At 34.5% G+C, this 19,528-nt stretch overlaps 2 protein-coding genes across 2 annotated transcripts; one reads left to right on the forward strand and one right to left on the reverse strand.

Annotated features, from left to right (window-relative positions):
* Positions 1 to 6,970: 6,970 nt before the first annotated feature.
* On the reverse strand, positions 6,971 to 8,822 carry LOC115998711 (glutaredoxin-C6). The gene is made up of 4 exons (XM_031238349.1): positions 8,644 to 8,822; positions 8,442 to 8,530; positions 7,308 to 7,406; positions 6,971 to 7,214 (listed from the first exon to the last, which is right to left on the reverse strand). Exons 1-4 carry the CDS (start codon positions 8,697 to 8,699, stop codon positions 7,138 to 7,140), a joined length of 321 nt encoding a protein of 106 aa, XP_031094209.1. The 5' UTR covers positions 8,700 to 8,822; the 3' UTR covers positions 6,971 to 7,137.
* A 3,001-nt stretch (positions 8,823 to 11,823) lies between these two features.
* Positions 11,824 to 19,212, forward strand: LOC115999929 (polyribonucleotide nucleotidyltransferase 2, mitochondrial). Its single transcript, XM_031239886.1, has 16 exons — positions 11,824 to 12,303; positions 12,631 to 12,786; positions 12,904 to 13,074; positions 13,164 to 13,289; positions 13,377 to 13,538; positions 13,656 to 13,775; positions 14,455 to 14,592; positions 14,667 to 14,829; positions 15,047 to 15,172; positions 15,395 to 15,525; positions 16,145 to 16,364; positions 16,533 to 16,616; positions 16,756 to 16,835; positions 16,999 to 17,142; positions 17,295 to 18,011; positions 18,618 to 19,212. Exons 1-16 carry the CDS (start codon positions 11,959 to 11,961, stop codon positions 18,720 to 18,722), a joined length of 2,988 nt encoding a protein of 995 aa, XP_031095746.1. The 5' UTR covers positions 11,824 to 11,958; the 3' UTR covers positions 18,723 to 19,212.
* Positions 19,213 to 19,528: the final 316 nt, after the last annotated feature.

The following is a 19,528-nucleotide window of genomic DNA, read 5'->3' on the forward strand; positions in this document are numbered from 1 at the left end:
CCCTGGGGGGCCACCATCCAGCCATTTACCAATCCCCACAATTTTTGGATATATCTCCCCCTTTTATGTAATCCCACATCCAAAACCTGTCCACATTATATCATATTGGGCGCGTGGTCTCCACTTTCCATTAAGGCTCAAACTCATTCTCTTTTATATAAGAGTGCAATCTAATGCTGTCTCCCTTTTCTTTCTAAAACCAAACGCCTTTCTCTGCTGCTCAACACCGCCGGCCTCCGGCCGGAGTTCTAATGGAGCTTTGAGCCGGCGGTTTTGGTCACCTTCTATGTTTGCTCTCGCTCTTCTTCCGCCCCGACCACCGTCGCAGCTCCGTCCGCCTCCGACCACCGCCACAGATCTTCTTCTTCCGTTTTCTCTCCCTTTGAATAAAATAATAGTAGGTAGGTATTAGGGTTTGTGTTGGTAGTCTTGAACTCCAAACCCTATTTTGACTTTACCCACTTTTTATTTTCTCGATTATTGTGTTTTCCTCTCGTTAGTTTCACGAGCATTTTTCCTCTCGTTAGTTTCACGAGCTATTCATTTTCATTAGCATAAATCATTTAACTTGGTTTCGACAAGTGTTGATCTTATCCTGGGCGAGCAAAAAAGAATGATGACGAAGACGCAGATCTTTGATGAAGCTTTAAGCTCCCTAAAGGAACATAGCTTCATAGTTATGAAACAGTCTGCGATTCAAGTTTTCTATAGCATAGTTAGAAAAGTTGTTTCTATGTCTGACTGTAAGGAATGGTTTACTATTTCATTGATCACTGATGTAAACGTTTTATGTTATGAATTAATGAAATAGCTACGTTTACATTCCAAAAAAAAAAATAATAAGAGTGCAATCGAATACCAAGATCACAAGATCTTTGGCAGTTCAATATTTATTTTTAAATAAATATTTTAAAGTATATCAATGCAAGATTATATAGGAGATGTTTATGCATATATAATTAAATTTTGAATTTGTTTATTTAAATTCATAATTTAAAGTTTATGAATGTTGTTTAAAAAAAAGAGTTATGAATGTAAGATAATATATGAGAGATTGATTATAATTATCACTAAAATAAATGTTTTCAATTTTATAAAAACGTTAATCTAAATACTTAGACTAAAAATAATAATATAAATAGGTACTACTTTTTTGTTTGAATTTCTCCAAGTTTTTTTAATTCTCTTTCGGGTAGCATTAAATACGGAGCTACAATGGGGGCAGTGGGGGCGGCTACCCCCACTCACCCCCCCCCCCCCCCCCCCCCACACCCAATATATAGCCCTTGTATGTATACATGTATCTATAGTACATGTTTTAGTATAAATATATAAAAACAAATGTGGTGAACAATGGATAAGTTGGACAAGGTGGTAGGTGCGTGTATTGTCTTGCAAAAGGTTGTGTGTTTGAATCCTGGCCTGTAGCTATATATATATATTAATACTGAAATGTGCAATTTACAATATTTTTTCTATTTGAATTATTTTATTAAATTAATTATGTTTCATATTTTGTTATGAATATTTTTTTAAAAGTTTTGATGTCGTTGATTTCTCGCCTATATCCAATACTACGTAATATTTATGACTATATTTCACCCTGCTGGACAACATTTATAGCTCCGTCCGACCGTCCCTGAGTAGCATTGTCATTGTCTTTATCTTAAGTACTTGTTTTTTTTTTCAAAATTTATTTATTATTATTTGGTAATGTGTCATGTACAATTGAGTTATTGTGATAGTATAGAGGGTAGTGCCATGCAATGAGATTATAATTGATAACGCAAAATACGGAATAGTATGCTTGTATTTATACGAATCGGGTACAGGTAGAAATACCCTAGTCGAGACCGAGCTACGTGACAGTGGGTCAGAGGTTCCCGGTCTCTTCAACTACTGTTGTAGAAGAAATAGCCAAAAGTCCTCTTCCCCGCATTAAATGCACCTTTTATAGTGCCCCCGACAATACCTCCGGTCTGACGGCATGTAGGACGCGTGGCGGACATGCACCGGTCACCCTGTAGGTCCAGCGCGCCCGCGAATACTTATGCGGGCGCAGGGTCTCTGGTTCGAACCTCTGCAAAGGCCTCGACTGTGGCCCGGAGCGCAAGGTTGCCCCGCCTGGTCAGATCGGGCAGAAGTTTCAGAGGGTGGTCAACCCCTAGTTGAACATGCAGACCGGGAGGCCGGGATGCGTAGACCGGGATTTTATCCCTATCAATAATGTAGGAAGTTGTGGATTTGTCTTGCTATGTTTGTATACATGACTAAAATCTTAGTTGTACTATGAACTCTTGATCTTACAAGCACCTATTGATATTTGACAGTGGTAGTTTTCCCCCTGCATGTTTCATATGCTGTGAGATGTGTGTCGTACATTCTCATGTGAAAGTATTGAACAAAATATTAATATTTATTATATTTGTAGAATGCATTTTGTTCTAGTTTCATAACTTGTTTACTTGATAGTAACAATAACAACTTTGCAAGTAGTTCGAATACTAGTGTTGCAATATGTCCAGTTTCATCATTAATTTCTACATCCATTTTGCACATGTTTATTTTGAAGTTCATATTCTTGGAATTAGTATGAATGAGTGCATACTTGATTTTGTGTGTGTGTGTTTTTTTTTTTTTTTTTTTTTTTGATTTGATATTAATCTTGAGTACTCATTGTTGCCTTTTACACAATGCATGCAGTTAAATAGTGTTTCACTTGTACATAAACATTTTTAAATAATGACTACATCATATATACCAATTATTTTTGTTATCAAGAATAGTGCTGATTTTGTCTAATCCAAACAGATTGATTGTAGAAAATGAAATAAATTGTAAATTTATATTAGTTCTAATATATTTAAAGAATGCACAATAAGTATTTTACATACAAGATTAATGAATGCTGTAACAGTAGCTATTTTTGAAATTTCTTCATTTTCTAAATTTGAGAGATTGGTTCCAGCAATGTTGTAGTCTCAGCATCTTTTCAATGCATCAAGTGTGTCACAATGTTCTATTGCCCTACATTGACATTTTTAATAGTGCGTTTTAAATCAATTTATTGGGTTATTTGAATATTTTCTTTGTCAACAAATTCTCCCTAAGTAATTAATATGATTGGCTCCAAACTGTTTTTTTTCATGTTATTAACATAATACTTGATAAATAAATATATAACATTATTTTGTAGTATAACTTTGATATTTAATTACAAGATAATGTAAAAAGAAAACAATGAACAATGTAGTGAATATAATTAATTAATAAATTTGAAAGTAAGGAATCGTTGTATTGTAGAAAATATAGAAAATATAACTAATGAAATTATATCTATTTTTAAAATTTTTGATAATGAATATTTTTTTTTGAATAAAGGCATTATAGACTTCGAATTATAAATTATAAATTAAAGAAATGTATATGCATTTTTTTTATATATGTATAAAAACCAAAGAAAGTTAGACGTATAATGTGTAGAAAAAATGACTGGTCAAATTATTAAATCAAATGGATGGTTCGGATTGTTTAAATTTATATTTTTCTTTGAGATTTTTTAATTTTATTTTTAATTATATAATCATCCCTTAAATATTATATTTTCAGATAAATTTAGTTAACTTTTAACTTACCCAAGAAGCTGGAGAACAAACGAAACCAAACAACACTTGTCCTGTGTGGAGGAGGGTGAATTGATGATTTCTGAAAAAGCCTCCTGCTTCAAACATCCTATACTAAACCTGCAAGATTGCTTTTTGAAGAGGTGAGGAGAGCTCTGAAATTGTGTAGACAAGGGAGATAGAGCCAATGCAGAACTTTCCATGGTTTAGGCTGCGACCATGTTTTGGGCAGGTCAGAAGAATTACAGCAAATCAATGGATGCCATTCACTGATGATAGGCAAGTTTTGTTGAGAGCAGTTGAGAGTTGGCAGGCAGTTTTTAGGTCATACGTCACAACAGTGAAAAACATTATTATATGGCTCTTTCTCAGCCTCTGTGAGATGATACAAGTTAATAGCCAGCAGTTCGCATAAGTAGCTCTCAACTGATTACATAAATAAAATGTATTAAGAGAAATTAATAATTGAGTCTTATTTGTTGTAGTGTGGGAGTAACCTCTCAAATGAGATGGACTCCTTATACGTAGTGAGCAAAAGTTTAACATTTGTTGATAAGTTAAGTTATCATAATTTATTCTTCCACGATTGAGTAAGGTTGTAGTGTGGAATGCATGGGATGGAGGATTTCATATTTTGTCACTAGTTAAAACCAAGTCAAGCAACTATAGTTTAGCATTGACTCTCTTGTTTGGTTTTATTTGTTCAATCGGCCCATTTAGTTTTGTGCGTCAAATGGGTCATGATGGAAAATGAAATAGCGATAGTCAACCAAGCAGTCAACTCGAGTACTGACTGTGAGTTATGATAGTCAGACACGAAACTCGACACTTAGACTCGTGTGGCCCATCAGCCTCGACAGTAATAGATAGAGGAAGAAATTATATGACAACGACATAATTATAGAAACACAGCAAGGTCAACCTAAATTATCTCGTACTTCCTAAATTATCTTCTCTTTCCTAAATCACTTCCTCATCCCATTAAATGCATCACTCTACCATAAATATCTAATCACCATAAAGAGTCCAATTATCATATACTCTACCATTATTTTTCTCCCAAATTTCACTCCTGTGACCAGTTGAACTGTCTATGCAGGTTATACTCTACTATTCTTCTTTCTATAAAAGGCCATAATCAAATACAAGAAAGAAAAATATAACTTTACATGTACAAATTACTTACAAAGATATTAAATTTTGATTTGACACTGTCTATCATTAAATTCAATTTTCACTTAAAATATTTTATCTATTTATTTTTTTCTCTCAAATACTTATATTTTATTTATCAAAAATATTTTTGGAAGTTAAGTAGAACTACTCTTTAATTATGTTTACCTTGTCGACGGATTACTCGGTAGTGAGAAAACGAACAAGTCATTTCAACATCCGTTTCACTTATTAATGTTGATAGTAAGTTTGAAGTTTGAGCTTATTCATCCGACTTCCGATCCATTAAACAAGAATCTGGAATAATAGTGGTGGAGAATAGAGGACTACAAAAGGTGGGTCTGTCTATCCTTGTCAGCGGTGGCTGGAAAGCCTGTTTTGCTGCACAACTTACTTCCCCTGGGGGCCACCATCCCCCATTTAGCAATCCACACAATTTTTGGGTATATCTCCCCCTTTTCTGTAATCCCACACCCAAAACCTTTCCACATTATATAATATAATTAAAGGGATGTGATATTTTAAGAGAGCAAATATTAATTTTGGTCTCATGACTAGTAGTAAAATGACAATTTTTATGCGCTAATCTATTCTTTGAAAAGAAAAAATTAAACTGATGCACCTTAAATTTTTAATCTACGCACCTTAAGCTGGATTAATATAAATATGACTTTGTAGAGAAAATCTTATTGTTTATGTTTTGGAAATGTAAAAAATTTTTAAAAAAAAATCTTAAAAAGGAAAAACCACACATCTTAAAATATACAAATCATGCACCTTAAAAAAGAAAATCATGCAAGTAAAATTTTAAACCGACGCACTTTAAATTTCAACAACTAACGCACCTTAAGTTCAAACCGCGCACCTTAAGCACTAAAACCACGCACTTTAAGAAGAAAAACCACACACCCTAAGTTTGACCCATATGAAAAATGACCAATTTGTCACTGTGTTTTTTTTTTTAAATGTTGTTAATCCTGAACGTTGATTTTGCCAAGATCAATGACTATCTTCTCACCGCACAACACACACAAGCTTTAAATATTTTATAAAAATATGATATAACATAACACCCAAGTCAAACTAATTGGACTTTTATCGACAAAATCAGGTAAAAAAAAAAATTAATTACACATTTGCATTCAAGTTTAAGTATTTAATTAAAACTTTTTGTTTTTTTTTTAAAGTTAATTATATTCTACCAGTTACAGTTAATTGTATTCTACCAATTACTAACTGGTGACCCTTGTCCCTTTTAAATTTATATTATACAGACCAACTGAGAAGAATGGGGCCGTTGAATACTAAAACACGACATGAACTACAAGTTCCTTGCCATAAGAGCATCCCATCAAAAAAGATTAGGAAGATACTGTCAGGAAGAAACATAGCTGGAGGAGTGAGAAATGGAGAGAGAAGAAGAATTGAATCGTCTGCAAGAACTCGAATATTAGAACAGTAGTTTTGTCCTTTGCATGCTCCAATGCTTCTCGCGTCAGGCGCAACTAATGCGCCTAGACTGCACGCGGGCGCTGGGCGCGTGACCATCCATTTTTTTTTTTTAAAATAGGATTCGTTTGTTTTTTTCTTTTCTTTTCAATTTTTTTTTTCTTAATCACACTTACAAAAACCCATTAAAAACCAAAAAAAACTTCATTGATAAGGATGCTCTAATACTTTTAAGATAATTCATGGCACCAAATTCAAATACCTTCACGGGAATCACGGCACCCCTTTCTACTCAACATAGCAGAACATTCCACAAAACTAACCTGGGATTTATGTACACAGCACGCCTGCAATTCACTCTGTTGCAGTTTACGAGTATAGAAACTGTCAAATATCATCATCAAGTACAAAGGATAAAGACTAAATTGGGCATACGCGGATTTAGCTCATTGACTCAATAAACAGCATTAATAAAAAAGAAAAAAAGAAAAAAAGAAACTAATGCTCGAAACTCAGTAACAGCAATGTAGAGATTATATCCAAAGTGGACAGATCTCTTGTGCGCACCACATTTGGCCCTATCTATTGAGTTACCGTACATCCTCCCAAATGCTCTGCCAGGTCAGGTGTGGAGGACACTTGGGAGTTAGGGATTCAACCTTTTGAGTAAAGATGAAGACTAAATTGGTGATAAAACCTTTATCAAAAGTAATAATGCATCCAGATTGAAATCTATGCGCATGAATGCATGATCATCAGAAATTCAATTCACTAATAGCAAACTTTTGCAGTTCACAGTACATGGACATCAATAACTGGCATTAACAAGGCAGTAACCAGCCCTTTATTTAATAATATATCATATTCTTCACCAAACAGCTTAATTGGACACCTAAGAAGCTTTAGAAAGTGCTCCAGCTTCAGTTAGCAATGGAACAAGCTTTCCTTCCTGGTGCACGGCATTTGTTTCTGGGGAAGTAAAAGTAAGACCAAATAAATTAAGCTGCACTGAGAAAAGAGCACCTAGTAAACTGGAAAAAAGAACAAGGAAATGTTTCATACTATCACAGCCACCAATGTGCTTGCCACCAATAAAGACATTCGGCACAGTCCGTTGTCCAGTCCACTCAGCCAGTGCAGATTGTATCTCGCTTCCATCACCTGAGTGATTGCAGAAACAAATCCAATCTATCAGACTTTTAAGTTCATAAACAGAATGCTTGAACAAGAATGAGCAAATTATTAAACCATGCAAGCTAAAATTAGACCCATTATTTCTAGGACGGGAATATAGTTGAATTTGGTCAAATTCATTGACATAATAAAACTATATCATGGCCAACAATATTAATCCAAAGAGTTGTTCAATAAGAAACAAATGGAATTGCTGTTATCCAAAGAGTTGTTCAATAAGAAACAAATGGAATTGCTGTTTTAAGACATACAACGCAGCCATCCCATGTAACTCCGTGAGGCCTTAACAGTTAAGAAATGAAGAATTGTATCTATCAGTAACATCATTAAGCCAATAGAGACTTCACATCACCATGCAATATTGCCAGGGTGAATGCCATTTGACACTTCTAGCAGGTCTAATGGGTCATTTCAAAGCAAATTTTTATCTGCATATTCCAAATTGAGTTCCACTTCAAGACATTAATTGAGAGGATGATGATTTAAAATTCTATACTTCACATCCATCTATCAAGTAATGAATGAAAATGAAAGAATATTTTAGATAACAAAACAGACATATGCCATTGTATATCCAGATTGGGAAGAAAATAAAAGATTAATAAACAAACAAGTATTTTTCCCTATCCTGGAACACGGACAACCCTGCAACTTCCCTAATTCATTCAGAAACTTGTCAATTAAATTCCATCAGTAAAGCGTCACAATCCCAAAGATAGCATAAAGCAGTCCTTGCAGGCAGTACTATGTAACATAAGCTCAAATTCATATAACTCAGTGCCGGTATGACCAATTATAACCACAATAAAAAGGAACTAAACACAATTTTATAAGTATATAGCCATTCATGAACTAGATTCATGTCAATAGCAACAAAATCAATTAATTTTCCCAACGCTGCCACTCATTTTAGATCCTTAATACATATTAAGGCGGCGATCAGTTTACAAAATCCAACAATCGCATATAGTATGAATATAGAGAGAATAGGGGAGAACCAACTTTCAATATCCAACTCAATAGCCTTGAAGGAAGCACCAAGCTGAGTCAACAACTTTTTCACATCCACGCAGAACGGACAGTAGCTTTTGCTGCGAATTTCACACAGGCACGAAATATATTAATGTATCGGTCCTTCACAGTTAAAATGACAATTCTATGCACGTAAAGAAATCGGAGATGGGAGAGCGATCGGAGAGGGTACCTGAAGACGACGACGGGATTGGAAGCAACGGTTTCCTTGGCCTTGGCGGAAGCCATCTCCTTCGATCGAAACCCTAGAAAGTTGGAGGGATTGACTATGAATGCAACTAATCGAAGTCACAGAAGTCTTCGCACCGGAGCTGGGATTTTATATTGCACGGCGGCGACGGGGCGGATTTTTTAGCAAGTTGGGTCGCGGATATATGGGTAGCGTTTTTTTAGAAATTAAAAGAATAATGTCAAATACTTTACTGAATTTAGGCTATCACGGAATCTTATCTCAGTAAATGTATCTCACTTTTAAAATAGGTCTCAATATTTCATATTCACATCATTAAATTTAAAATTACTTTATATTTTATTTATATCTCTATAATATTCTCTCAATTTTATTCACATTCAAATCAAAATTATAAATTCATATATTCTTCAATAAATAAATACACATAATACCAATAAAATATTTAAAAAGATACTTTTGCTGCCAAATGGCAACTTTACAAATAGTGAGTTAAAAACTTGCTATTAATATATTTTTCAATAAATAAATACATAGAATACTAGTAAAATATTTAAAAAGTGGTTTTTACTGCCAAATGACAACTTTACAAATAGTGGGTTGAAAGCTTGCTTAGTATTCATATATTTTTCAATAAATAAATACATATGATATCAATAAAATATTTCAAAAACTGCTTTTACTGCCAAATGGCAGCTTTAAAAATAGTGGGTTGAGAGCTTTCAAACCCACACTGGCAATAAAAAAATAAAAAATAAAAATTGTTGACACCTCACCTAACAAGTGATAAACTTATTGGTTTGAGGTTAGCCTAAGCATTCTTGCAATATTTCCTTACTTTCAAAATATCATATCATTACATTTGTAGCTAATCATTATTTATTCTCCATTCATGTAATTCTCCCTCTTCTTTCAAAAATAGTCCACTTTTATATCACATTATTAAAAATTTATTTTTTATTAATAGAATACTAATAATGATAATAATAATAAATGAAAAAGTGGTTGTTGAATAGTGTTACAGTTGCAATTACAACGTTAGAATTACAACACCTAAGTAAAAATAAAAAATAAAAATAAATGTCAATTAGATTTTGTAATTGCCAAAATACCAAGGTGTTGATAGCCTTGTCGTTTTTAGTAAGTTGGATTGCGGGAATCATAAAATATTCATCCTGATCTGGCAATCCGTATTTGTGATGAGTAATAAATGTAATATATTTAGCGTTAATCCTCAATTTATTAGCAGATATTAAATTTTGATTATATATATATATATATATATATATATATATAATAACAAATTTAGAAAAATAATCCAAAGAAGTGGCTCAAATGACAAATGAGCTTCAGAGTAAGGACAATTTCGAAATAATTCGCCTGTAACTCCCACGAGTGGCATTTCCCCTTGGGCCAACTCTCGTGCCTTTCGGAGCGAACGGAGATTAGTCTGGAGAATCAATAAATAAAAAATTAATAAGAGTGAATGAAGGTTGATACTATTCATTTATGTCAATTTTATCCGTTCATTTTGTTTCATACATTATGCGATAATAGTTGTACTATTTAATTTTTGAACAAAAATATCCCTAACTTTATAACTTCCATTATTATTTATTAACATGCACATGTATTCACCACATATTTTTAATATATATTATTCAATGATAATAATATATGTATATATTATATATTCGAGTAATATAATAAATAAATTTGATTTCATTTAAATTTTAATTAGTAATGATAAGTTAGTTATTTCTTAAAATAAAAATATCAAAATTATTTTAAAAAAATGGTTAGTTATTATTAATATTAATAATAATAGTATTATTATTATTATTATTATTATTATACAATAATATAAATATCTAAAATCTAAATAACAACTTATAAGGCTATCCTTATCCCTCAATACTCTCTCACTTTCAAAAATGGGTCTCACTTCCACATCACCCAATTTGCAAATCATTTACTATTCACACTACATCCTTGCAAATCCAATCAACTTTCAAAAGTGGGCCCCAATTTCACATCACATTAAAAAATTAATATCTTTTTGGCATCAACCGTAAAAAAGAGAAGAAAAAGAAAAAGAAAAAAAGAAAAAAAAGGTCACAGCTTTTCTGCCAAATGACAGAAAAGCTGCCATTTAGCAAATTTGCTGCAGAAGCAAATTTGCTAAATGGTGTGGCAAGCTTTTAAATAAAAAATTGGTTCTTTTTTTTCCACCTCACCCAGCAAGTGCATGTACTTGCTGGGTTGAGGTTAGCCTAATAGTGAACCAAAGTTATTAAACATGATTCATCGGGGTAACTTGGTGGTAGGTTTCTCTGTCAAAATTGGGGTCACAAATAGTTACATGGCAGAACTTTAGGGGCTTAAGGAAGGTCTCAAAGTGGCTAATGCATGGAGCTGGAACCTCTAGAGTTGAAGTTGGACTCGACGGTAGTGGAATGGAGAATGACCAAGAGGTCGACCTTGATGGTTGGCCTAGGGGGTCATTCGTGCCCGACCCGACCAACCACTTATTTCAGACCATGCTCTCTTGTCTTACGTGACGCACCTAGGTAGCCACCACTCTGGGGTCTTGCTCCCCGTGCCCCTTCTAATTGGGTCGGACTCGATATATCTATAAGACTATAAGTCTATAACACGGGTCAAACACAAGTTTATTTATTTTTATTATTATTATCTTTTAACATTTCTTTGAATTAAATCCTTCATATGTGTCGAGACCTTGTGGTCTAGTGGCATCCGGTTGCATTCCCATATGGAAGGGGGTAATTCTCGCCTCAGTGAAAGCGATATTGACTCTTTGTGTTTCAGTAGATTGAGAAAGTGTTATGAAACAAATACTATATTGTAACAGAGTCAGTAGTACTAAAAAAAAATCCTTCATATGTTATATTTTTTTAAGTATTATTGATTCTGTTACAATGTAGTATGTGTTCATAGCTATTTTATCAATCAAATGAAGCAATATTGTCTCTACTGAGGCTCAAACCCACCCCTTTCCATGTGGGGTGTAACTGGGTGTCACTAGAGTACTAGACCACAAATTCAACAAAAAATTGTAAATTGTATGAATTAAGGCAAGTAATATTTTCAGATCTAAATTTACTACACAACACAAGTGTAGTGTAAATGTGTGATGCTGTAATTCACCGTTGAAACGCCTAGCCGAGCAGGGGGCAGATCCACGTTTTCATTCCACAGGAAAACCCCTGCTTAAACCCTAGCTGTTCAACTCTCTCTCCTTCTCCCCTAAATCCCAGTTTCCTTAAACCCATAATAATGGCCTCAGTGACGAGTAAAGCTAACCCACTTATCTCAACCCTACCTCACGTCCTGACATGGCAAAGATTTGGCTTCCGCACCATATGCAGTGGCCGCCTTGGCTTCGCCACTTCCACTTTGTCTTCACCATCTTCCGATTCAGAAACACACATGGCTGGTACAAAGATTCTAGAATCATTTACTGAGGAATTCGAAATTGGTTCGCGGAAAATTACTCTGGAAACTGGGAAGATTGCTCGGTTTGCCAATGGCTCAGTGGTTCTAGCTATGGACGAGACTAAAGTTCTCTCAACCGTGGCCTCTGCAAAGGGCGACTCAGTTCGCGATTTTCTACCGCTCACTGTATGTTCATTAGTGGAGAAATAATTACTTCATTTCACATGTTCTTATTTCATTAATGATTCAGCTGTTTCGGTGAAGCGTTCTTCGTGAAAAATTATATTCTTACTATGATGCGATCATGAGCTTTTTTAATTTCAAAGAGCATAATTTTCTAGATAACATTGCAGAGATATATGGAAAGTTGCATTTTCGGTTGTATTCTTCATTTCTGCCCCTAGCAGGCTAGCATATTTAGGGACTATGTTTTTTTTTTTTTTTTTTTTTTTTTTAAATAAATTTTAAGTAATGGTTTCTATGAGCTCTCAAATGAGTTTTCCATTTCCTAAGGTTGATTACCAAGAGAAACAATTTGCTCAAGGTTTAATTCCAAGTTCATTCATGCGAAGGGAGGGTGCTCCGAAGGAACGTGAACTTCTCTGTGGCCGTATCATTGATAGACCAATACGGCCCCTTTTTCCTGCTGGATTTTACCATGAGGTGCAGGTGAGTTGATGGTAATGAAATGCACCTACTATAGCTAGTGTTTATTTTTTTAATAAATAATTTTATTTTATTTTTAACTTGTTTCAAGTTTCCAATTACATGAATTAATTTTTCCAGGTTATGGCAAGTGTTCTTTCATCTGATGGGAAACAAGATCCCGATGTAATGGCTGCCAATGCAACATCTGCTGCTTTAATGCTGTCAGATATTCCTTGGGGAGGTCCCATAGGGGTGATTCGTATTGGGAGGATCTGTGGACAAGTTGTCGTCAACCCAAGCATGGATGAGGTAGTTCTGCACATTTATTTAGTTGTAGAAGTTTTTCTCATCTTTTCTGATTGGTCTCATGACTATGTACCATCTTGAATGGCATGCAGCTTAGCTTGAGTGATCTCAACTTGGTATATGCCTGCACAAAGGATAAAACATTGATGATAGATGTGCAAGCACGTGAAATTTCAGAAAAAGATTTGGAAGCTGCATTGAGACGGGCTCACCTTGAGGTGATTAATCATGGGCACAGCTACCTTAAAACAACTTTCTGTGTCTGTACTCACATGTCTTTTAACATTCTTATTCTTTGTTTTTAGGCTATTAAGTATCTGGAGCCTCAAGTTAGACTGGCAGGTAGAATAGGTAAGCAGAAGAAAGAGTATAAACTCTCTATGGTGTCGGAGAAAACACTTGAGAAAATACGAAATTTGGCAAAAGAACCTATTGAAGCTGTCTTTACAGATCCCAGCTATGGCAAGGTAGATACTGTGCTGCAATATGACATTTTAAAGCCCTACGTTTTCTTTTTGGTTTCCATTTACTACTGGGTGGTTGTTTTCTTTCTGCATAAATTAAGCTCTCATTATTTGGACTAGTTTGAACGTGGAGAAGCCTTAGATAAAATTACACAAGATGTTAAACGAACACTCGAGGAAGAATGTGATGAAGAAGGCTTAAAAGTTTTATCAAAGACAGTTGATACAGTACGAAAAGAGGTATGGATGTATATATTAAGTCAGCTTTTTGTACTTTAGCAAAATAAATGAGTGTAGTACAGCACTTCCATTAAAATCTCAGCTGAATTGTTGGTGGCCCTTTCTTCAAATTGTTCATGTTTATTAGCATTGATGTTCTATGAAGCACTTCCATCTCAAATCGAGTTGTTTGACTTAGCATCATAATTGCTTAGTTAGATTATATATTATTTTTGGAGTTATAATCTACTTGCTCTGTCCCATTTTACTTGTCTTGTTTATTATTCATTGGTCAAACCAACTCTTTCTTCTTTGCTTATTTTCTTTAATATTTTCTTATAGTTTTTAAATTTGATTTTTTTTTTGTACTCCGTATTTAATAGCATTTTAATATAGTTTCTAAATATATGAACTTTTCATACTAATACTAAACTTAACATTATGAAAATTGAATTGTAAATAACTTTAGTCAAGACTTGTTAACCGAATAGACACATAAAATGGTATGGAGGGAGGATTTATTGTCTTCTATTATCTTGCTATGATTTATTAGTAGTTAATTTTCATGTTCAAACTTAACAGAAAGAAAGCAACTTGATTTATTGCTTTAATCCACACTTCATTGCTGTATTTTTATAAATTGTTATCTTAGAGTTTTATCTTGTAGTGATTGTGACTCTCTAGTTTCTGACAATGCCAGGTTGTTCGCAGAAGGATTATTGCAGAAGGGCTTAGAGTTGATGGAAGACGCCTTGATGAAGTTCGACCACTGTACTGTGAATCTGGTATTCTGCCTGTGCTACATGGATCATCACTCTTTTCACGGGGAGATACACAGGTTAGCATGCACATCTTGTTTAGGTGTAATTTGCTTTCTGGTTTTCAGTGACCAAACATGAATTTCATGTGCAGGTTCTTTGTACTGTCACACTTGGAGCCCCAGGGGATGCTCAACAGCTAGATTCCCTGGTTGGTCCTTCATCAAAGAGATTCATGCTTCACTATAGTTTTCCTCCATTCTGTATTAATGAAGTTGGCAAACGAGGTGGTCTGAATAGACGTGAAGTTGGGCATGGTGAGCTACTTCTGTGTAAAAATGAAAAAGAGACCTACCAATTGCAGTGATCTGCATCTTTTATTTTATATATTGGTGAATACTACTAATGTTTGATTTTTAATGGGGTTTGCTCTGTGTGTGTGTGTGTGTATTTACTTTATATGACTATTACTATTGTTTTTAATTTTAAAGAAATTTTGAACATGTAAATTGCTGAGTCCTTGATTTATGTTAGGTACTCTTGCCGAGAAAGCTCTGTTAGCTGTTTTACCTCCTGAAGATGATTTTCCATACACTGTCCGTGTCAATTCCGAAGTCATGGCATCCGATGGTTCAACATCAATGGCAACTGTCTGTGGAGGTATGCTTTTATCTCTAACTAAAGCTACAAACATTGCTTGTTTCAAATTTGGTAGGATTCAATATGAAATTCCAGTCTTCTGATACTTGTCTGACAATTTTCATTCTTCGTTACTCTTTGGACTGTAGTTATCAATTTTTGAGAAATGTCCTTTGGTTTAATTTAATTATGAAAATGTTTAATCAATCTTCTATTATCCTGCTTCTTATTCCAACCTTGCAGGCAGCATGGCTTTAATGGATGCTGGAATTCCAGTAAGACAACATGTAGCAGGTTTATCTGTGGGACTTGTCAGTGATAGTGATCCATCAACTGGAGAAATCAAGGACTATAGGATATTAACAGATATATTGGTACATATTATACATAATAACTTGCATAAGCAATTTCCTTATCCCTGTGGAACTAAGCAAAGTTGATACCCTTTCCCTTCTTCCAGAAAACTTTATCATCCTTTAGTAAAAAAGAGGGTATAAAGTGAAGGTGATTGAGTTTTGCTCTGCCCATTGACATAGTATATGTTAGAGATTCACTTCCCGATTCCCATAGTCATAGGGACATTGACAGCTTTGTTCATCTAGTATTTGAATTAATTTGTTATCTTAGTTTGGTACTTTGATATGTATGCAAAGACATGATGTGGGCTACCCTTTTCTGAAATCCTATATTGTTTAACATAAGAATCAAGGTTACTGGAGAGGTTGTTCAGTGATATTTACTATATGTACTTCTGAAACCTAAAAGCTGCAGTAGAATTTTACCATTTCCCACATCTGTATCATTCACACTAGTTTTATCCTGGGTTGGTAAATCTACAGGTTTTCCTTCATTTGGATCATTGGGCAGGAATTGCAATTAGATCTCTTTTAATAGGCTTCTGCTGTTATCTAGTTTTATTTTAACTTCAAGTATCTTTCTCAATTTTGTTTACCTCTATATCATTGATCTATTTTGCTTATGGTTAACATTAAGGGTTTGGAGGATCATCTGGGTGATATGGACTTCAAAATTGCTGGCACTCGAAATGGAATAACTGCTATTCAATTAGATATAAAACCTGCTGGAATTCCTCTGGACATCATCTGTGAGAGTCTAGAACATGCACTTAAGGGACGACAGCAGATCCTTGAACACATGGAGCGTGAAATAAATGCCCCCCGTATTCAGGATGACCAATATTCTCCTCGTTTAGGTAAGTAGACATTTGATATCGATCTACGCTCTATTATATCTATGTACCTGGGATTGATGCTTCTCTGTTCATTTAACTTGAAATATATTTTTCTCATTGAGACTCTAGTTTATGGCATTTAATATGCTGTGGTTTCATAATTCTTAATTTCTATTACTGGTGTTCCAGCTACGCTGAAATACAGCAATGATGCACTTCGCCGGTTAATTGGTCCTCTTGGTGCCCTAAAGAGGAAAATTGAAGAAGAAACAGGTGATACTGAAGAATCTAATATCAGTGGTGTAAACCATGGATTTTGAGTTTCAGAAAGTTTTGGAGTGTTTGTTATTTTTGAAGAATGATATTGCAATGCTACTGAATTTCTTTGGTATTGTTTGTGAACTTCATGCAGGTGCACGGATGTCAGTTAGTGATGGAACTCTCACAATAGTTGCTAAAAACCAATCAGTCATGGAGAAAGTACAGGAAAAGGTACTTTTCCACATCTATTTATACAATAGGTATATGCTTTGTTTCCCTGTGAGAGTCTAAGGATTTTCTGGAGTTTAGTGGTGTCTACAATGATTTCCATTTGTAACCCTTACATTTGAAACCTCACATTAAAATTTTATTTACTTGACTTCACATCTTTCAGGTTGACTTTATCATAGGTCGTGAAATTGAAGTTGGAGGTGTCTACAAAGGTGTTGTGACTTCTGTTAAAGAATATGGTGCTTTTGTAGAGTTTAATGGTGGCCAACAAGGGCTTTTACATATTTCCGAGTTGTCACATGAACCGGTAATTTCATTTGTACTTTTGAGATTGAATCCTTACTGAAGGGAAATAAGCTTTTTAAAGACATCCAAATACATTCTCTCAGTTCCTTACTACATCTCTGTGTGCATACTTGATTCCTATGCTATATTCATACCTGTCTGTTACTTTGTTAGGTGTCACGAGTCTCAGATGTAGTATCTGTTGGCCAGCAACTTTCTTTGATGTGCATAGGGCGGGATGTGCGTGGTAACATTAAGTTATCTTTGAAATCTACTCTAACTGGCGCTAGATCAAAGAAAGACGACTCTATTGGCAATTCAACTCCCACAAGCCAATCATCTAATATATGGGTTCCTATTGGTGAAGTGTGTAAAGATCAGGAAAAGCAAGATGCTGGTGCGAGGGCTGAGCTTTTGGAAAGTGATGAAACTGCAGAGCAGAGCTCTGCTCCAGAAACACCAGCATTCTTAATTCGGAGTGCTGCAGAGTGTGATGAGGAGGAAAGAACTACTGGTGTGGATTTGAGCTCTAAAACTAGTAATACCTCAAGAACTCCTAAACCTGACGAAAAGTCAAAAGCATTGTTGGAACATACTGATATTGACTCATCCCCAAAATTAGATCTTTCTTCAAGAAATGTGAATAAATTAAAAAAGGGGAAGGAATCAATTGCTGACCTTGTAAGTGATTATGAAGGTGAAGACAAAAATACGTCCAAAGCACCAAGACAATCTAAGAATGACTTGAATAAGGATTCTACAGTTGAGACTGCTATAAAAGCTAATAAATTGAAGCTGGGAATGAAGCTTGTAGCTAAGGTGCATCAGATACGTGCACTTGGTTTAGTGCTTGATTTGGGGGGTGGAATCCGTGGAATGTATCGTTTTGAGGTATGCCTAATTTTTTTTTTTTTTTTTTTTTTGAAATTTGAGGTATGCCTAATTATTATTGGATTCTTGGTAATCGTCTATGATGCTCTGCCCTTGCAATTCATCTTGAAGGTTTGGGGTAGAAATAATTACTCTACTTTACATATTCATCTTCAATGTTTGGGATCTCTGCACTCATTCTTTTTTACTAGTATTACTTTTATATCTGCTTTTTTTTTTTTTTGTTGGGGGGGGGGGCGCTTTGGGGTGACGAGGGAAGGTAATTCCTACCTTGTGATCCTAGTTGGCAAAGGGCCATAAGGAGGTAAACCAGCTTAGGTTGTCCATAGCTGACCGGCTCAAACTAAGAAAGTTGGGATTCAAACTCTTGACCTTGTAGTTACAAATTTGTATCCTTAGCCATCTTGGCTAGGGTTACCCCTGCATTTTCTTCTTTGATTGTATGAGAAGTGTAGTATGGGCTAAAATTGCTGTGCGATGAAGTTAACTTCAGAAGTTCAACTTGCATTACACTTCCCATGGCTAACACCCTCTTGCACCACTCTTAAATCTCACCCTCTCCCTTCAAATCAGCGATTCATACAATTTTATTCTCCTGCTTTCTAGGCTGGTGCGAAGAGGGACTTTGAGGTTGGTGATCACGTGTTGGTGAAGTGTACAAGTTTTTCAAGCAAGGGTGTTCCAGTAATGTCATTGGCTGAGGATAAATAAATATCTAACCAAAACTGCACCTCAAGCAAAGGGGACCAAAGTAGTGTTGAAACATCCAGGATTTGCAGGTGATGGGTATGTGCAGATTCGCGTAATGACTCAACTCTCGAACCACCACCTGTTCTATATAAGGGGCTCCTGATCTTCTATTGTTGGACCATGCTGCATTGCTGCTGTTTGCCAATGTCTTTCTTGCATTCAACTTCCTCAAGAAATTAAAGTTTTGGTAGGTTACTAACCTTGTAAGATTAGCCTGATTTATGCTTCTATTTTTATGATTTTTTTAAAAATAATTTAGGGGGTGCATATAGCTTTGAAGAAAATTTTGTTAGATAAGCTGATCGAGATGATGTGCTTCCATTGTTTCAATATAATATAATTCAATCTTCAAGGGATGGGTTTTTGTATTTAATTTTGTGATTGTATTTGAATCACTTCAAGGCATACCAATTAGGGATGTGAATTGGGCCACCCGATCGGTTTTGAGCTAGCTCTATTGAGTTGACTTTATTACAAGTACTTAATTTAACCTTAAAGCTTTGAATTATTAGGTTTATCAAGCATGTTTAATTAAACTTATAAACATTTTAAATTTTAAATTTGAATAAATTAACATATTTACATTAGTAAATATAAATTTATACATTATACAATTAATTTATTTCTAAATTTTAATTAAAATAATTAATATATTTATATTATAATTTATAATTAATAATTATAATATTTTTTATTTCTTATAAAAAATATTTTATTTTATAATAAATTTATTAAAATTTTATTTACAAATTTAATAAAAAATAAAT

The sequence above is a fragment of the Ipomoea triloba genome, chromosome 12 (assembly GCF_003576645.1).
Source record: "Ipomoea triloba cultivar NCNSP0323 chromosome 12, ASM357664v1".
Taxonomy (NCBI): domain Eukaryota; kingdom Viridiplantae; phylum Streptophyta; class Magnoliopsida; order Solanales; family Convolvulaceae; genus Ipomoea; species Ipomoea triloba.

Bases quoted from the DNA above. Each gene is read 5' to 3' on its own strand.
- LOC115998711 (XM_031238349.1), bottom strand. From the start codon at position 8,699: ATGGCTTCCGCCAAGGCCAAGGAAACCGTTGCTTCCAATCCCGTCGTC. The intron at 7,407-8,441 runs GTTGGTTCTCCC...GCAATCACTCAG, and splicing joins TATTGAGTTGGATATTGAAA to GTGATGGAAGCGAGATACAA. The intron at 7,215-7,307 runs GTATGAAACATT...TTACTTCCCCAG, and splicing joins GCACATTGGTGGCTGTGATA to AAACAAATGCCGTGCACCAG.
- LOC115999929 (XM_031239886.1), top strand. From the start codon at position 11,959: ATGGCCTCAGTGACGAGTAAAGCTAACCCACTTATCTCAACCCTACCT. The intron at 16,365-16,532 runs GTAAGTAGACAT...CTGGTGTTCCAG, and splicing joins CCAATATTCTCCTCGTTTAG to CTACGCTGAAATACAGCAAT. The intron at 16,617-16,755 runs GTGATACTGAAG...AACTTCATGCAG, and splicing joins GAAAATTGAAGAAGAAACAG to GTGCACGGATGTCAGTTAGT.